General features: G+C 52.7%; 2 protein-coding genes across 10 annotated transcripts; one reads left to right on the forward strand and one right to left on the reverse strand.

Annotated features, from left to right (window-relative positions):
* Nucleotides 1-444: 444 nt before the first annotated feature.
* On the reverse strand, nt 445-6,791 carry MIS12 (MIS12 kinetochore complex component). Of its 2 annotated transcripts, none has more exons than XM_042966079.1 (2): nt 6,502-6,791; nt 445-2,231 (listed from the first exon to the last, which is right to left on the reverse strand). In XM_042966079.1, the coding sequence occupies exon 2, from the start codon at nt 2,189-2,191 to the stop codon at nt 1,571-1,573; it is 621 nt and encodes a 206-aa protein (XP_042822013.1). In that variant the 5' UTR covers nt 2,192-2,231; nt 6,502-6,791; the 3' UTR covers nt 445-1,570. The 2 variants fall into 2 exon arrangements, with proteins under 2 accessions (XP_042822013.1, XP_042822014.1); XM_042966080.1 differs by lacking the exon at nt 6,502-6,791 and adding an exon at nt 6,064-6,317.
* A 30-nt stretch (nt 6,792-6,821) lies between these two features.
* On the forward strand, nt 6,822-17,499 carry DERL2 (derlin 2). 8 transcript variants are annotated; one of them, XM_042966071.1, is made up of 7 exons: nt 6,825-7,085; nt 7,915-7,980; nt 9,947-10,020; nt 11,081-11,174; nt 12,627-12,822; nt 13,046-13,136; nt 16,971-17,499. In XM_042966071.1, exons 1-7 carry the CDS (start codon nt 6,993-6,995, stop codon nt 17,401-17,403), a joined length of 1,047 nt encoding a protein of 348 aa, XP_042822005.1. In that variant the 5' UTR covers nt 6,825-6,992; the 3' UTR covers nt 17,404-17,499. The 8 variants fall into 8 exon arrangements, with proteins under 8 accessions (XP_042822007.1, XP_042822006.1, XP_042822005.1 ...); XM_042966075.1 differs by having other exon boundaries at nt 6,828-7,085; nt 7,918-7,980; nt 16,967-17,163; XM_042966074.1 differs by having other exon boundaries at nt 6,830-7,085; nt 16,967-17,163.
* Nucleotides 17,500-17,723: the final 224 nt, after the last annotated feature.

Consider the following 17,723-nt stretch of genomic DNA (forward strand, 5'->3'; position numbering starts at 1 on the left):
ATCTCCCCGGGCCATTCTCTGATAAACACACTGGTCATCGGATTCGGGGCCCCGTGCAGATATTTCAGGACACTCCCCTCATCGCCAGATCCTTGATTATTCCTGCTAAAGACCCTTTTTGCAAATAAGGCACAGTCACAGGTCCCAGGAATCAGGACACGGACATGCCTCTGGGGGGAATCACCATCTAACCCTCTATACTAGGAGATTTTAAATAAACTACAAGCATGAAGCACCGGGCTGGCTCAGTCAGTGGAGCACAGGACTCTTGACCTTGGGGTCAGGAGTTCAAGCCCCACGTTGGACATAGAGGTTACTTAGAAAAGAACAGTAATAATAAGCTACAAATGCAAAAATAGAAAATTTTCATTTGGGTAGAAGGTCATACTGAAAAAGGAAATATATCATGACATTCTAGACAGCAAAAAATCAAAAACCAAAGCCTTTAAAATATATGCATTTAATGTACAGGAAAAGACTCTTTGATAATACACATATTCCAGGTAAACACAGGCATCTTTAATCTATGAATATTTAATTGCAAATATTAATGCCCTGAGTTCCTCTTCTATATAAAGGAGAAACTCCAAACCCTGTTCTTTAGGAAGACGTGGCAGGCAAGCAGCACTATTTATCCTCTTGCTCTGGGGACAGGACATTGTACGTGGGTTACAGAAGAAAAGTATTAGACTCCACTAAATTTAAGCACAAGACACAGCTAAAATTTCCCACTGCGGGAACTAAATATTTGATGCTTAGGAGTGTCAATAAATAAGATAATTAAATATTAGGCACAGCGCAGATTCCAAAACTAACTGAAGTGTGAGAAAAAATGATATAAATACCTAGCGGTCATTTCATATAAACCTTCCTACTGGCTGCGTTCCAGGCTTCCCTTTCTATTCCAGAGAGATCTGCCAGTTCCTTGTCCACGCACGGTCTTCCACGGCTGGGCTCCCAGACAGCAAACCGTTTCCCGTCACTGAAAGCCTGATCACGAAAGGATTTATTTTAGGAACAAAAACAGCTTCTTTCCTCTTTACTAAAGAGCACGGGTGTGTTTTCTGCTTGCTTCTGTCCCTTGGCTAACTTCCCCACGTAAGACACGGGGGCGGGCACGGGCAGGCAGTCTGTGCTGGCTCTCTCCAGGGGCAGTGGCTGGGTAATAAGGAAGCCACCCACTTAACCCTTTTCTCACTTGATCGCATCCAAAGAGTAAGTCAAAAGGATCAAGGTTACACAGGACTCGTGACCAAGGCGGAACGTTTAGAAACATCCCTGACGGGCCAAGCCGGCTCTGCCTCCTCAGTCGCGCCCCGCGGTGAGCTGTTACTGAACCAGGGACCCTTCCCACCTACTAGAGTCTCTGAGGGACGGACAGATGCTCCAGAGATCAGCCCAGGCGGGCGTGGGGACACCTCAGGAGAGCAGGCCAAAAAAGAGGGGGCTGCGGAGTACAAGAGAGCGCGAACAGAGCAAAGCCGAGAAACGTATGGTTCGCTAGAGTAAGACTCGTCCTTGACATAAATCCTCTGTGACTCTACTGACGGGTCCTGTTACTGCCTAGAAGTTAAGATGCTTTCAGTCTTTTGCCTTCCCTTTCCACACTGTCCCTAATATTCTGTAGTTTCCTGGAGTTCTGGACCAGGAACGCCAGGCTCTCCCTAAAATCACTGGTCCCCTGATCTCTGCCAGCATTCTCAAGCTCGTCAAACAAAGCCAGTGTCTGTCTGAGTTTGGCCTGAACAATCTTCTGTTCCTCCAGTTCTGCGAGCAGGGCCTGCTGGGCGCGTGCTTCAGTCTTGTATCTCTCCTGCAACTCTTCAATTTCTCTCTGGAGAAGCTGGAATTCTTTCTCACCACAAGGGTGCATCTCCTGGGCTTTATCCTCCGGAAGCAAGACGTTTGGGGGGATGCGCAAAACCAACTGTAAAAACAGCTGTTCCATTTTGCCAAAGAGGCTGTCAAATCGTCCTTTCATGAAGCCAAGAAATTTCTCCGTGCATTTACGAATCTGGACGGGGCTGATGTCACAGCCCGGGATGCCGTCCAGCTTCCTCAGGATAACCTGCTCCACGGCCTGCGTCACCTCGAACAGGTAGTCCTGAAACGCGATGTAGGTCCGAAGCATGCACGTCTGCGGCGTAAACCCAAAGAACTGGGCCTCGTAGGCCATTGGGTCCACAGACATCGTGGCTACTTCTGCTGTGTTAATTTCCACGGTGAGAAATCTGCAAATGTCAACAGGAGAAAATCCATTTGGACAAGCAATCATCGGACGAAAGGAGCAGATTGTATGACAGACAGCGGTGAGCGAGCAAGCAAAAGGAAGAAGCCGACAAAACCTAAGGAGTCTGTGCGCCCTGATGCGGCCTGCTCATCCTCGACAGGATACAAACCGGGCCTCCTGGAGGCTCTTCCCGCCCCCCCCCCTCTCCCCCGCCTCATTAGCCAGGGCTCTGGGCTGGGGCTCAGTCTCCTGAACTGTTACCATCCAGGGCGACATTCACATTTGGATGGATGACCTAAGACTCCGTTTCTTGGGTTTTGACGGTTTTCGTCCCTTTTCTCACCTGGCCGCCGCTATTGGTAACCCCTCCCCAGCTGCTCCCACATACTGACCATGACCTCATACGCCATTCTCCAACTCCTCTCTTCCCGTAATCAAATGACACCACAGCCTTCAAGGCCCTCAGTGCTGAGATCCGCTTCCTTGCTTGGTCCACCCACTGCACTTAGGCTCTGCCACCCAGCCCTCCAACCACACCCCTGCCGATGTCCTCAACCTCCCCCCGCCCTGCACCCGCCACCCTACGAACCCAGCCATCTGAAAGCCCCAGCTGCCGCTGACCGAGCCTCCTGTCAGCTTTACAACCACGACCTGATTTTTCAAGGGTCTGGGGGTCATTCCTTTCGAGTGTAAACATCTAGGAAAATAGCACTCAGACCCCCTCCCCCCCCCCCAGCACTGCGGGGATTTAACCAAGGCACCCTTTTCCGAGCTGTACACTACGCTTATTCTAGAAACGGGAGTGGCCTCATCATTCCTTCAGATAAAGGCAGTCAGTTCAAACAAACGGCCAGCTCAACCACCAGGTGAATGCGGGAGAAACTTCATGAAACAATTTGAAGCAAATGGTGCAGGCCACAGGCTCCTGGGTGGCTCAGTCGCTTAAGCACCTGACTTCGGATGAGGTCATGATCTCGCGGCCTGTGGCTTCCAGCCCCGCGTCGGGCTCTGTGCCGACGGCTCAGAGCCTGGAGCCTGCTTGGGATTCTGTGTCTCCCTCTCTCTCTGCCCCTCCCCAACTAGCACTCTGTCTGTCTCTGTCTCTCAAAAAATAAAATTAAAATGTTAAAAAAAATTTTTTTAAATAAATAAATTTAAAAAATGGTGCAGGCAGGGGCGCCTGGGTGGCGCAGTCGGTTAAGCGTCCGACTTCAGCCAGGTCACGATCTCGCGGTCCGTGAGTTCGAGCCCCGCGTCAGGCTCTGGGCTGATGGCTCAGAGCCTGGAGCCTGTTTCCGATTCTGTGTCTCCCTCTCTCTCTGCCCCTCCCCCGTTCATGCTCTGTCTCTCTCTGTCCCAAAAATAAATAAAAATAAATAAATAAATAAATAAATAAAAATAAAAAAAATAAAAATAAAAAATGGTGCAGGCCAATTTTTTTACAGGAAGAGAAGGCATCGTTAATCTCGAGAATTCGTGTTATATGACGGCTAAATCGTGTTCAACTGGTGGGCTGCCTAAAGTGGGCAGAATTTCTGGGGCGCTTGGGTGGTTCAGTCGGTTAAGCGTCCAACTCGGCTCAGCTCATGATCTCAGGGTTCGTGAGTTCGAGCCCAACATCGGGCTCTGTGCTGACAGCTCGGAGCCTGGAGCCTGCTTCGGATTCTGTGTCTCCCTCTCCCTCTCTGCCCCTCCCCCGCTCGCAATCGCTCTCTCTCTCTCTCTCAAAAACAAATAAAACATTAAAAAATTAAAAAAAATAAAAATAAAGTGGGCAGAATTTCTTTCTGCCTTTGTAACCCCACCCACAGACGACACACGGTGACCTGGACATGTGCACCCACGTCTGTAGAGAGGACTGTGGCTTGGCAGGATTTCCATTTCCTCGCGCTCCCCAACGCCTCCCTTCAGATCAAGTTCAAGCTCTTTGGACACGGCTTGCAACGGCCTTCATCCCGTGACCTCCCCCAACAGCTGTCTTCCCGGCTAAGGACCTCGGACGTGCATACGGAGTATTTCCTATTTCACGGCACTTTTTGGTCCTTCCTTACTGGATTCTCCCGTCTTTCAGCTCCCATAGGAACCTGCTCTAGTGTTTTAACGTACGTCTTTTTCAGTCCCCCTGTCATTGATCTGCTAGGTGTCAGATATTCCTGACACGTGGTTTTGTATACACACGCACGCTACGTTTTCACGTCTGCAGCCACGCCACGTCATCACACTCCGCGTTCCGACGAAGTTTTCCACCGACTCTATCACACGCGTGAACCACACTGGACGTGCCCACTCCGCTCTCGGCACCTTGCTTCCAGAACTAACCGTGTAAGGAACACCCTCCTGTAATGTTTCCCCGGGGACCTGCAGGCTATTTACACAGGCAAGTAGTTGCCGGGCCACGCAGCTTACTCATGCGTGATGCCACTAAATACCGCCAAAATGTTCTCCAGAACTCCGGGGGAGGGGCAGAGGTGGCAGTTCAGGCTGACTGACACACCCCCCTCGCAGTCCGAGAACATTTCTCATGTCTTCACCAACACCTGACACTATCCAACATCCTAATTTCTGCCAATCTGGTAGGTGTAACATTGTTTATTTCTTATTACTTTTTGAGAGGGAGGGGGAGGGAGCAGAGAGGGAGAGAGAGAATCCCAAGCAGGCGCCACACTCAGCACAGAGTCCTACACGGGGCTCGATCTCACGAACCCTGGGATCGTGATCTGAACTGAAATCAAGAGTCCATGGGGCGCCTGGGTGGCGCAGTCAGTTAAGCGTCCGACTTCAGCCAGGTCACGATCTCGCGGTCGGTGAGTTCGAGCCCCGCGTCAGGCTCTGGGCTGATGGCTCGGAGCCTGGAGCCTGTTTCCGATTCTGTGTCTCCCTCTCTCTCTGCCCCTCCCCCGTTCATGCTCTGTCTCTCTCTGTCCCAAAAATAAAAATAAAAAAAAACGTGGAAAAAAAATTAAAAAAAAAAAAAAAAAAAAAAGAGTCCGACGTTTACCAGACGCCCCAGGCACCCAAATGTTTTAGAGTGTGGCTTTGTGAAAACCAAAAGTACGTACCCCACACACAGCCTGGGCGCTGAGGGCTGAAACTACCTACACTCTCCCCACCCCCACTTTACTGTTTACATTAGCGTGACTCTACTATCCTGGGAGACCAGAATATTTTCACTATTCAAACGGCTTGACTGTGCAGTATGAACCCCCCAAAAGATGGATCAACTCTTCAACGGGAAACCTCAATAATCTGCACCATGAGATTCTCTGAAACCCTCGCCTCTGCTGTTTCCACCAATGCTAGGCGGTTAGGGCAGGATCCTGACCCAATCCCGATCAAGCCCCCAGGCGGAAAGATCCCCCTTAACCCAACCCTGCGGTTCTCAATACTTTCCCAATTTGCCAGTCATCCCTTTGAGAGACCGACTGCCAAAGCTCCGAGGAGGGGTTCCCACCCCCACCCCCCCCCCACCAGGGCAAGCAATACATTCAGCACGGTTTTACCAAAGGGTCGTGAGGGTGGTACTCGGGGAGCAGACTAACTTTTTTAAGCTAATTTATTTATTCTTTAGTCCTCTCTGCACCGGCGTGGGGCTCTAACTCCCCTCCCGGAAAGGAAGAGTCGCACGCTCTCCGGACCCAGCCAGCCAGGCGCCCCCAGGCGAGACTATTTTAATGCGGATTTCTCTGATCGCTGGTAAAGTTGGGCAACGCGGCGTGTGCAGACCCGCTCCGGGGGGGGGGGGGGGGTTCTCCCCGTGCGGTACCCACTCCTACCCCGTGACAGCCCACCCTCCCCAGCCTTGCGCTCGGGCCCTTCGTCATCCGCCACCACACCTGCCGCTCACTCCCCGTTCCGGAAGCCGTCACTGCTTCCCGACCGCCACCCCAACGCGCCGTGACGCTCCTCGCTTTGCCGGCCAGGACCCGACCACTCTCTTCCACCAAACCCAGCAGCCTTCCTTCCCGAGGTGTTTTCGTCCCCCCAGGGAAGGGCGCCGTGGCCCAGCACCCGCTCCGAGCCGCCGCCACGGCTGGGATTCTCTCCGGTCCGCCCGCCTCGCCTCCGCCGCTCGGGGACCGCCGCGCAGCCCCGACCCCGCCGGGCGGGGACCACTTCCGGCGCGCAGCCCCCTCCCGCCGGGCCCCGCGGCATGCCGGGATCTCGGGGCAGGCGGCGCGCGGCCCGGCGGGCGGGCGCCCGGCGGCGGTGCCGAGCGCGGCCCCGTCCCTGCCCGCTGGTCCCCGGAGGAGACGCAGCCCCGCGGCCCTTACCCGAGCGAGCGGGAGGGGGGCGAAACCGAGCACGCGCCGGCTCCCCGCCACCGCCTTTGAACCACCGCCTGCTGCCGCGGAGAGGCGGCTCCGCGGGCTCCCCGGCAACGGGCGGATTCCGGCCTCCGCGAACGAGGGCCCGGGCGGGACGCCGTCGGGCGCCTGATTGGCCGGCCGCGCGGGGCCGCGCCTCGCTCAGACCCGGGAGGGGGCCGGGCGGGAAAGCCAGCTGTGGCCGGCGCGGATTGGTGGAAGGAACCGGGACTGACACGCCTCTCCTCGACGTTGGTGGGCTGGTGGGTGGGGCAGCTGGGCGGGGCCCCCGCGGAGCCGCAACTCGCGGTTGGCCGGCGCGCTTTCCTCAGCGCTCTGGCGATTGGTGGCGGGCCGGGCGCGCGGCGCTGATTGGGCGGCAGACCTCTCCGGCCCCGCCCCGCCGCCGGGGCTGACTGGCGGAAGGGGAAGTGGGGGGGCAGGCGGCGGTGGGGAAGATGGCGTACCAGAGCCTCCGGCTGGAGTACCTGCAGATCCCACCGGTCAGCCGCGCCTACACCACCGCCTGCGTCCTCACCACCGCCGCTGTGGTGAGCAGCTGCAGCGCCCGCTTCTCGCCGTCCGCGCTGGATGCGAGCGGGGCCTCGGGAGACTGGGGTCTAGGCCTCGGGAAAGCCCAGAGGGGCTGGTCTCGGGGGTGGGCGGAAGGCATACGGGGCTCACTCTGGGGTTCAGGATGACCCCGGGGGCGCCTGTCCAGTGACCCGAGGAGGGAGTGCTGCTCCACGAGGGGTTGAGGATCAGGGCTGCTGGTCAGTTCCTGAGACAGGAAGGCCGGACCTGTAGCAGGTCGGGGATCCGGGAGCCGCCCACCCTGGAAAACGAGTCTCAGAGCTCAGGCGATGGGCAGGTGCTTCCGTGGTGGCTGGTGGCGAGAGGGTCCGCTCGGTGAAGAAACTTAGACGTGGAAGACAGAAAAGTGGAAGTTGTCGAGAGGGGAAAGTCTTGAAATAACGGGAGCCCGGACCTAGGGGTTGTCGGTATGCACCCGGCCCCCACAGCGGCAGGGTCTTCAGTCTCGGTTCTTTGAGTGCTGCGCACAGCGGTTTCAGGTGGTGGCCAGGTGTTCTAACGTGCCTTGTGTCTGAGATGTCACTACCTGCCACCTTTGCCTTCATGTCAGCCTCGACTACTGCAACATGGAACCCAGTTGTGTCCTTGCGTTAGGTGTGAGGGATACAAAGAATTGTGCCACTGCAGCAGAATTTTTTACCAGCCTCTTCCTCCCTCGTTAAGAAAGCCTTAACGGATGGAGCCAAAGCACCTGGGAGTTGGAAATCCTGGGCCTCCTCCTCTTTTGTTGTAGATGTTTTGTTTCTTGATCAATTTGCCTTAAGAAGCTCTTTCTTTCTCTTTCAGCAGTTGGAATTGATCACACCTTTTCAGTTGTACTTCAATCCTGAATTAATCTTTAAACACTTTCAAGTAAGTCGTGCATCACAACCACAGTTAACGTTTCAGTGTTTTAAACTTGCTTTTTGTGCTTTTAAGTAGCAAATCTTTCCATATGCTATCTGAAAAGAATTCAGCGGGAATATTCGATTTTAAGTCTTATTGTCTGTGGGGGGGTCAATAAAGCAGTGATTCTGCACCCCGACTGGGCTTCAGAATCACCTACAGAACTTGGAAGAGATGTTCAGGCACCTCATCATGTACCAAAATCGGAATCTGCAAGGGCAGGAATGAAGAATCTGTATTTTTAATTTTTTTATTTGTAATGTTTATTTATTTTTGAGAGAGATAGAGACCGAGTGCAAGCGAGGGAGGGGCAGAGAGAGAGGGAGACACAGAATCGGAAGCAGGCTCCAGGCTCCGAGCTGTCAGCACAGAGCCCGACGCGGGGCTCGAACCCACGAACCGTGAGATCATGACCTGAGCCAAAGTCGGGGACACTTAACCGACTGAGCCATCCAGGCGCCCCGAAGAATCTGTATTTTATTTGTAAAGTTCCCTGAATGGTTTTGATTTGATGTGTCCAGTTCCTGTATTTAGAAATTACCGGCTCAGAGTTAATATTGTAGTGTGAGAGTAGACTGGTGGTCTCTTCCCAGGGAGGGTCTCACAGGACGCCCTGTTTTGTCCACTCGCCACCTCGGGGTCATCACTGTGGTCCATTTCGGAAGCCCACCTCTCTTAGTAAATTGATCCGTCTTCCAGGGATCAGATGATAATCACAAAAATATCAGTGAACCCTCAGGTGTTTAGTGTATAGGTCTCTGTGAATATTTCCACCTCTCGCTCTGTACTTGTGCTTCCTTATATGCTGGTCTCCTGGCTGAGTTGGGGACTCTGAGATCCTGGATGCAGTTCGCGTGCAGAACGGAATTATTTCAACTTTGTTTCCAATCCTTAAGAATTTAATGATGCGCGAAGCAGGCCCGTGGACTCCCGTCCCTGCCTTCGTCGTTCACTGATCCTTCACTGCTCACCTGGCCTTTGCTGGGAGCTGTGGCTCCATCCAGGCATGCTTCCTGTTCATTTGCTCGGCTTGGTTTTGCCTGGGGTTAAACTCTTGACGACACCATGTATCTGCATTTGGGGTCGGGGTTCCAGGTCCGACTTCAGAGTCTCCCTGGTCCAGCTCCCCTGGGCAAGCCATCTGAAAGCCCTCCGAGTCTCCGTGTCCCCATGTGTGACACGGGGATGGTCGTACCAGCTGTCGCCGCACGTGAGATCATAGACCGTGTTAAAACATTTTAAAATGTGAAGCGCTCTCCCGTTGTGAGTAGCCGTCTTTATTGTGGGTGTGGATGGGTAGGGAAAAGTAAAGGGTGGCCGCCATGAAAGCTAGTGTCCTTGTTTCTGCCGATTAGACTCCAATTATTAGAGCATTAGGTTTTTACTTGTAGGGAGTTGGCCGTTTACTCAAACTGGAACTGGAGTCTTTGCTTTAGAATTACTCTTTCCTCTGGACGGTTCTCACTAATACAGAAACGTTTCTCAGCGATTTATTTTAGATCTCTGGAGTCTCTCTCCGGCCTCTCGAGGCTATTGGTCAGACCCAACACATATGAAAGCACTCTTCTCTATTCTGCAGATTAACGTAGTCTTTCCGTCCAACTTTTTCCATAATTTGCCTGACCGTATGGTATGGGCTTTTTTTTTTTTTTTTTTTTTTTTTTTTTTTAAATAAGACAATGACAGTCTCAAGTTTTCTGTCCTGTTGTCCCTACAGATTTCAGGGGCAAGTGGTACCTTCCAGGAATTCAGCTAGAAGCACAAAAATCCTGTGTCAGATCGCGTGTGCCCCACTCTTTGGCTCAGATGGTGGCATCACTTATTCGTGGCCTTTCAACCATTGCAATCCTAGGATATCTCTTTTGTCTTAATACGGAAACGTTTCCTGGTATATTTTACTTAATCTTTTCTCTTGATTTTTTTCTCTTAACAGATATGGAGGCTAATCACCAATTTCTTATTTTTTGGTCCGGTTGGATTCAATTTTTTATTTAACATGATTTTTCTGTATCCTTTATTAAGTGGGGGTTAGCATGAAAACTTTAGGTTTACTTAGGGAAAACAAGTTAAAGCTATTAATGTTGTTATTTTTGTTACCACCTTAGCTGTAACTTCTGGGTCCTGGATCAGGGGTACACAGAGTAGCTGGTCAGAAAGTCATGTTTTGAGGGTGTCTGTCGGTCCCTGTTCCGAGGGGAGGTATTTAACCATAAGTGATTCCCCTTCTGCCCATCGGTCACTTACAGATCAGATCGAGGGGGAGGAGAGGTGGTGTAGGCGAGGCACCCAGATGCACTGGTAACTGCCAGGGTTTGCTACAGGTTCGGGAGTGGGTTCGGGAGGAAGGGCTAACATGAGGTGTCCCTGGGCGTTGGTCGCCAGCCCTGCTGGCTGAAAAGACCGTGCCCTGCGTCTGCCCGGCCTGCCACGATCTGGTTGTTGAAAGAGAGGACAAGGCCTTCTGTGCTCAGATGGTAACTGGGGCCCCTGAGCAGGGCCTCCCTTCTCCGTGGGGGCCCTCTGGGTCGAGAGGGGAGTTAGAGCTCATCTCACCTGTAGGAGACAGAGGGCCTTGTAGGGGTGACGGGGTCCCTGCCCTAGGGTGGGATCTATCGTTCTAAGTGGCTGATAATTAATTTTTCCATCATAACGTCTCTTCTTGGATTAAGGTACAGAAATGCTGCATCTGCCTGGCCTGAAAGAGTAGATTATCACACAGGCCTTCTCGCCGGGCACTTCTTCCATCAGGTGGTGAAAACGCAAGGCTTGTGCCCATCGTGGCACAGCCAAGCGCGGGAAGGACGGGACTGATTGGAACAGGGGGTTTGTGCAGCGTCGGGCCTCGCTCCCCAGTCGCAAGCAGCGTGTGTAAAATGCGCGGCCGGCCTTGGCCCGCCTGAAAGGCCTGGTGGAGAGGGAAACACGCTGCCCCTCGTGAACATCCCTACAGAAGCGAAGCCGTGGCTGGGTACAGATAGCACGGAGCCCACGTGGACTGAAGGGATACGCTAAATTTTACTTTCTTCACGTCTGTGCACTTAACATTTTCTTAACTTGGAACCCTAAGATACCGTTACTGTCGAATGCTAGAAGAAGGCTCTTTCCGAGGCCGAACGGCAGATTTTGTATTTATGTTCCTTTTTGGTGGATTCTTAATGACTGTATCCTTCAACAAGTAGAGCAAATACAGGAAAACATTGAAGGACACCCTCTGTCTTCCTCAAGCTCTCCGCCTGTCCTAACAACTCACTAGATAAGCTGAACCAACAGATAAAGGCGGACCTCCAGACTTTAGCCTCAGGGTCCCACTATCTGTTTTACAGTGTGCTTTCTGTGACCGCTCTCTGAGCCTACAGGTTGGACAGGATGCTTTTCTCCCGTGAGCCAGTCGGGGGAACTTTTAACCCAGGTGGGTTACGATTAAGTGCGTTAGCTGTATTCTTGTCGACGTGTATATATTTAAGCTAAGTTGCCAAGACATTTATTTGGATAGCACCCAAACTGATAAATTATTATTATTTTTTAAGGTTTATTTCTAATTTAAAAAATTTAAACGTTTATTTATTTTTGAAGGAGAGAGACAGAGTGTGAGGCGGGGAGGGGCAGAGAGAGGGAGGAAGACAGAATGCAAAGCAGGCTCCGGGCTCCAAGTTGTCAACACAGAGCCCGACGTGGGGCTCGAACTCACAGGCCACGAGATCATGACCTGAGTCGAAGTCAGACGCTTAACCGACTAAGCCACCCAGGCGCCCCTAATGTTTGTTTATTGTTTTTATTTATTTATTTTTTTGAGTTTTTTAACGTTTATTTATTCTTGAGAGACAGAGACAGAGCATGAGCGGGGAAGGGGCAGAGAGAGGGGGAGACACAGAGTCCGAAGCAGGCTCCAGGCTCTGAGCCGTCAGCACAGAGCCCAATGCGGGGCTTAAACCCACAAACGAGAAGATCATGACCCGAGCCGAAGTCAGACGCCTAACCGACTGAGCCACCCAGGCGCCCCTAATGTTTGTTTATTTTTGAGACAGAGCACAAGCAGGGGAGGGGCATAGAGAGGAGGGGACAGAGAATCTGAAGCAGGCTCTCTGCTGTCAGCAGAGAGCCCCATGTGGAGCTCAAACTCATGAACCGTGAGATCGTGACCTGGGCTGAAGTCAGATGCTCAACCGACTGAGCCCCCCAGGCATTGCGATAAATGGTTATTTAAAAAAAAAACAAAAGACTATTGTCACGGGTATAACAGAACGCCATCCTGTCTGACAAGGTGGTTTTGGCCCCAGTTGGCTCTACTCGCCTCATAAAGGTGCTGATGGCGAGCGAAATTTCATGTAATTATTGACCAAGGAACTAATATATTTTCCAAACAGCGGAGAACTTCATGGACACAGAATAGTAACTGGAAGCAGCTACCCTGGAGGAGTTTGGGCCCGCGCAGATTTTTGCCTGGTCGCTCTGGGTAATGGTTTTCAGGCTTTTTTTTTTCTCCCCCCTCGAGAGGCGTAAGTACCGTTGGAGCTCCGTGACGCAGACCCGTTAGAGCACAGCTCTCTGTCCTGGCGCTCAGCCTTCCCCGTCACGCTTCTGACGCTGACCTTTTCCTTGACGCCGTGTGCTAGCTCTTTGGGCTGTTCGTGAGTCTGGTTTTCCTGGGCCAGGCCTTCACCATAATGCTCGTGTACGTGTGGAGCCGAAGGAACCCGTACGTCCGCATGAACTTCTTCGGCCTTCTCAACTTCCAGGCCCCCTTCCTGCCGTGGGTGCTCATGGGCTTCTCGCTGTTGTTGGGGAACTCTGTCATCGTGGACCTCCTGGGTGAGTCTCGCCACTACTTCGTGCCCTCCGTAGCCACCCTTTCTCGCGTCTGCGGTCCGGCCCTCGCTCGTACGGGACCGTGTTAGGGTCATGCGCTCCAAGACCCCCCCCCCCCCCCAGCAGTATTTAGTTTTTTAGCGCTTATTAATCGTATCGACGTTTCCTAAACGCGTGCGGTCTGTCGGGGGTCCTCCCCTCATTCTTCCTTTCTCGGGGATTCTAGGCATCGCGGTTGGACACATCTACTTTTTCTTGGAAGACGTATTTCCCAATCAGCCTGGTGGAATCAGAATTCTGAAAACGCCATCTGTCTTGTGAGTATTCGCCACTGGGTTGCGTGTTGCTTGCAGAGAAACCGGTGCGGGGTCCGCGATCTGTGTTCTTGGGGGGCTCCCGGAGGTCCTAAGGACAGTAAGTATTTGCAGATTGAGCCCCTGGCTGCGGCTGAAGAGCGTGTCGATCGGGCCAGAGGTGGTGCCCGAGGTGGGCAGGAGCGAGGTCAGCAGGCTCGGGACGGCCGGAGAGTGGCGTGCCGACGGCCACCCACACCTCCTGTGCCGAGGGGGGGCCCGCTGGTGTCCGGGACAGCTACTGTCTGGGCTTACGGGGGGGAGGTGGCAAAGTGGGCAAAACTGGCCACAAGGAAGTTTCTAGGGGTGGTATTTCTGGCCTTCCAGAAAGTAAGATGAGTAGAGAGAGAAGGAGCAAGCCGGACTGCAACCCCAGTGCAGGCTGTTCTGCCGATCAGCTGTGTGACATTAACACAGTCCCCCGTTGGGGGTGCCCGGCCGGCTCAGTTGGGGGAGTGTGCAACTCCTGATATCGGGATCGTGAGTTTGAGCCCTATGTGGGGTGTAGAGACGACTTGAAAGAAATCTCAAAAACAAAAGTCCTCCTGTGTTTTGCAATTTCCTCTCCTGAGAATAGAGCTTTGATTTGTAAGACCTTTTTCTACTCCAGAAAGTTGTGTCCTTGAGACATATGGCATTTAAAAGGGGCCACCTGAGGGGCGCCTGGGGGGCTCAGTTGGTTAAGCGTCCGACTTCGGCTCAGGTCATGACCTCACGGTCCGTGGGTTCGAGCCCCGCGTCGGGCCCTGTGCTGACAGCTCAGGGCCTGGAGCTGCTTCGGATTCTGTGTCTCCCCCTCTCTCTACCCCTCACCTGCTCACGCTCTGTGTCTCTCTGTCTCTCAGTAATAAATAAACGTTAAAAAAAATTTTTTTAATAAAATAAAATAAAATAAAATAAAATAAAATAAAATAAAATAAAATAAAAGGGTCCACCTGAGGAGTAAAATGTGAATTTTTAATCAGATGTTGGGGGCGCCTGGGTGGCTCAGTCGGTCAAGCATTTGACTTGGGCTCAGGTCATGATCTCACCGTTTGTGGGTTCAAGCCCTGCTTTGAGTGAGCCCAACTTCTCTCTCCCTCTCTCTGCCCCTCACTCACTTGCACCTTCTCTGTCTCAAAAAAAGCCATATGTGTGTGTGTGTGTGTGTGTGTGTGTATAAAACGTTGGTTGTAGAACAGTTAAGCAAAACAGTCAAGTCCTACGTAGTCCTACCACTCAGCCATAACCCTGGCTGTCATGGTTGACGTTGTGATACATATTCTTCAGTCTTTAACTGTCTGCACTTTTTAAAAATGCCGTTTCGTAACCTTTTCAGTGTAAGAAGTCGTCCTCATTTTCCCATCACGAACGTCCTACGGAACTAACAACCGCGTGATAGCATGTGGTCCACAGGCGGCATGGTTTCCTTTGCATCCCTGTGGCTAGACGGCGACATTAGTGGTTGCTTTTCCCTCCCGCGCTTGGCGTGGCTCACATCCGCGGTCGTTTTCCAAGGATGCGTTCCCATTTGTTTGGTGTTGAGTCGCCATCCAGAACGGATGCAAGTCTCCGTGTCCGTCGGCAGGGCAAAGCTTCCGTTTCCCCACAGCCGTGTCGAACGTGGGAGTAGCGGGCTTGCCTTTTCTTAGGTGGACAGCTGTAAGGTGGCCGTGTTTTTATGATGTTCTTAAACGTTTACTTATTAGAGAGAGAGCACGTGTGCACGTGAGCGGGGACGGGGCACAGGGGTCAGCTCCGCGCCCCGCGGCTTCAGGAGTGGTGTCAGCACGGTGTGTGTGCACTTACCCCTTTGTGTGAGGCCGCTTTCGCTCACTCGAACGTGTTTGACATTGACCTCCATCGTTGCACGTATTGGGAGTCAGTTCCTTCTTCTGCCGCCTGGTGTTCCGCCCTGTGAACGTACCGGTCTTTTCCGTGGTTCCCTATTCACATGGACGGTGAGGAGCTGTCCTTTTTTTTTTTTTTTTCCCTTTTTAAGTGTATTTTTGGGAGGGGGAGAGAGGGAGACAGAAGTTCTAAAGTGGGCTCTGCACTGACAGCACAGAACCCGATGCGGGGCTCAAACCCACGAATCGTGAGATCGTGACCTGAACCGAAGTCAGACGCCCAACCAACCGACTGAGCCACCCAGGCGCCCTGAACCCGACTCCTATTATCATGAATGTATTGACTATTCAGTGAACCCCACACGTAACCAGTCTTGCATCGCTGTGCCCCTCACCCCCCACGTGGACGCCTTGTTCATCCTGCTCTGCCTCGGCCCCCCGTGGTGGCCTCTGTCTCACAGGGAACGTCCTCTTGACCCAACTCAGGCTTTGCCACCCTGTACCGGCCCCTCCGTGCGTGCACGCCCCGGTTGGAATTTCGACTCCCTGTGCCAGGATGTTCCTGAAATCCCCGTGTCGCCCTGGGCCACCATGGTTCCTCTTCCTTGCGTGGACACCTACTCTGTCCTGTTAACGTTCGGAAAGTAAAAGTGTCTCGGCTTTTAACATGCTTCCTTTTCATCAGGAAAGCAAACCTTTTCATGTTTATTGGCCATTTGGGTTTCCTGAATGGCCTTTTTACCCCTGTATTTTTCTACTGCTGGGTGTTTGCTTTTATGGTTAATTTGTAAGAATTATTCTCTTTTTTTTGTTAATTTTTAAGAACTAAAGAAGCTCACATTGAAATATAGATGCTTTTTTCTGACCCCAATATAAAACAGAAGTTTCCAGATACATTTCTAATTTTGTCAACTGTGGGGTAAGTGTAATCAGAAACATGAATGTAAATAGTGGATGCTGCTTTAATGGTTAGTTCTTTTTTTTTTTTTTTTTAATTTTTTTAATGAATATTTATTTTTGAGAGAGAGAAAGAGAGATACAGAGCGTGAGCAAGGGATGGGCGTAGAGAGAGACACAGAATCCGAAGCAGGATCCAGATTCTGAGTTGTCGGCACAGAGCCCGACGCGGGGCTCGAACCCACAGACCTGGAGATCATGACCTGGGCCGCGGGTTCCTTGTATGCGTGGGTGCGTGCACCATTTGTCCCTTGTGACAGGCCTGTTTCACGGAACACCACATCCTCCGGGTTCATCCACATCGTAGCAGGTGTCAGAATTTCCTTTCTTTTTAAGGCTGAATAACATTCCTCTGTGATTTTGTCTGTCTGTCTGTCCGTCACTGGACACTGGGTGGTACCTTGGTGGTGGGGAGACATTCATAATAAACTTAGTGAAAATCAGGTTACGAGGTAAATAGTGTGGCCTAAGTTTCTTAAAAGCGTACGTATGAAAGCTCTGCAAGAGTGATGAGAACATGAGCCACGATTCTGGAGATTTAGGATATTTATATATACTTCTTGCTTTCTTTATAGTTAGCATTTATTGCGTTTGTAGTTAAAAAAAAAAAAGAGGGTGCCTGGGTGGCTCAGTCGGTTGAGCGTCCGACTTCCGCTCAGGTCGCGATCTCAAGGTTCGTGGGTTCGAGCCCCGCGTCGGGCTCCGTGCCGACGGCTCGGAGCCCGGAGCCCGCTTCGGATTCTGTGTCTCCCTCTCTGTCTGCCTCTTCCCTGCTCATGCTCTGTCTCTCTCGGTCTCAAAAATAAATAAAACATTTAAAAAATTAAAAAAAAAAAAAAAAAAAGGGTCCGGGAAGTAAAAGTTAACGTAAACGTGAAATAATCGTGAAAACTTCCACGGCGTGAGAAGTGTGTGCTGGGCGGGCGGAGATGTTTGTCCGTTGGCGGAGGCCCCGCGGGACGGGACCTGCCGGGACTCTGGGACTAAACGACCCCCGTTGCCTTTCAGGAAGGCTATTTTCGATACGCCAGATGAGGATCCAAATTACAATCCGCTACCCGAAGAGCGGCCCGGAGGCTTCGCGTGGGGCGAGGGCCAGCGCCTCGGCGGTTAGAGCAGCAGCGCCGCTAACGGGACCGGCCGGGAAGGACTCGGTGACACACCCGCGGGGGTCGTTTTATCCTTTGTGTTGCAAAAGCGTGGACACTTGGCGGCTTGGCAGAGCTCAACTCCAGAAGCACTTTATGGAATGGTACAGTAGTGAACCCAGCGGGCGCCGGGGGCGGTCGGCCCGCGGCTTCTCGCCACGCCGGCCCCGAAAGCGCGACCCCCGGAGCCAAACAACTGGAGACACAAAGCCGCCGCCGCCGCCGCCGCTCGCGAGCAGGTGCGGGAGGCCGGAGCCGTGTGGTGTGGGCTCAGCTTCCCCTCCTCCTCCTCTCTGACAGACGAGGCCGTGGGGTAAATGGAGGTTTCAGAGAGGACAAAATAAAACTGAATTCCGTCTCGCTCTCGCTGAATCCGAGCTTTTGTGTGCGATCCGCTGAATCGCGAGGTGCTCGTGCGGGCCCGGGCTCCTCCCGGGCGCCTCCGGGGTCGGCGCGGCGTTCGCCGGGATTCCGTCTCAACGTGGGACGCGTGTGGCGGGCGCGCCGTGACCGGCGTCCGTGGTCCTCGTGCACGACGTGGCTCCAGCGGGAAGATCGGGTTCCGTGCAGACAGTTCGTTCTCCGGCTGGGTTTTGCAAAACTGCGAGTGGTCAGAT

This window comes from Panthera tigris, chromosome E1 (assembly GCF_018350195.1).
Source record: "Panthera tigris isolate Pti1 chromosome E1, P.tigris_Pti1_mat1.1, whole genome shotgun sequence".
Classification (NCBI taxonomy): domain Eukaryota; kingdom Metazoa; phylum Chordata; class Mammalia; order Carnivora; family Felidae; genus Panthera; species Panthera tigris.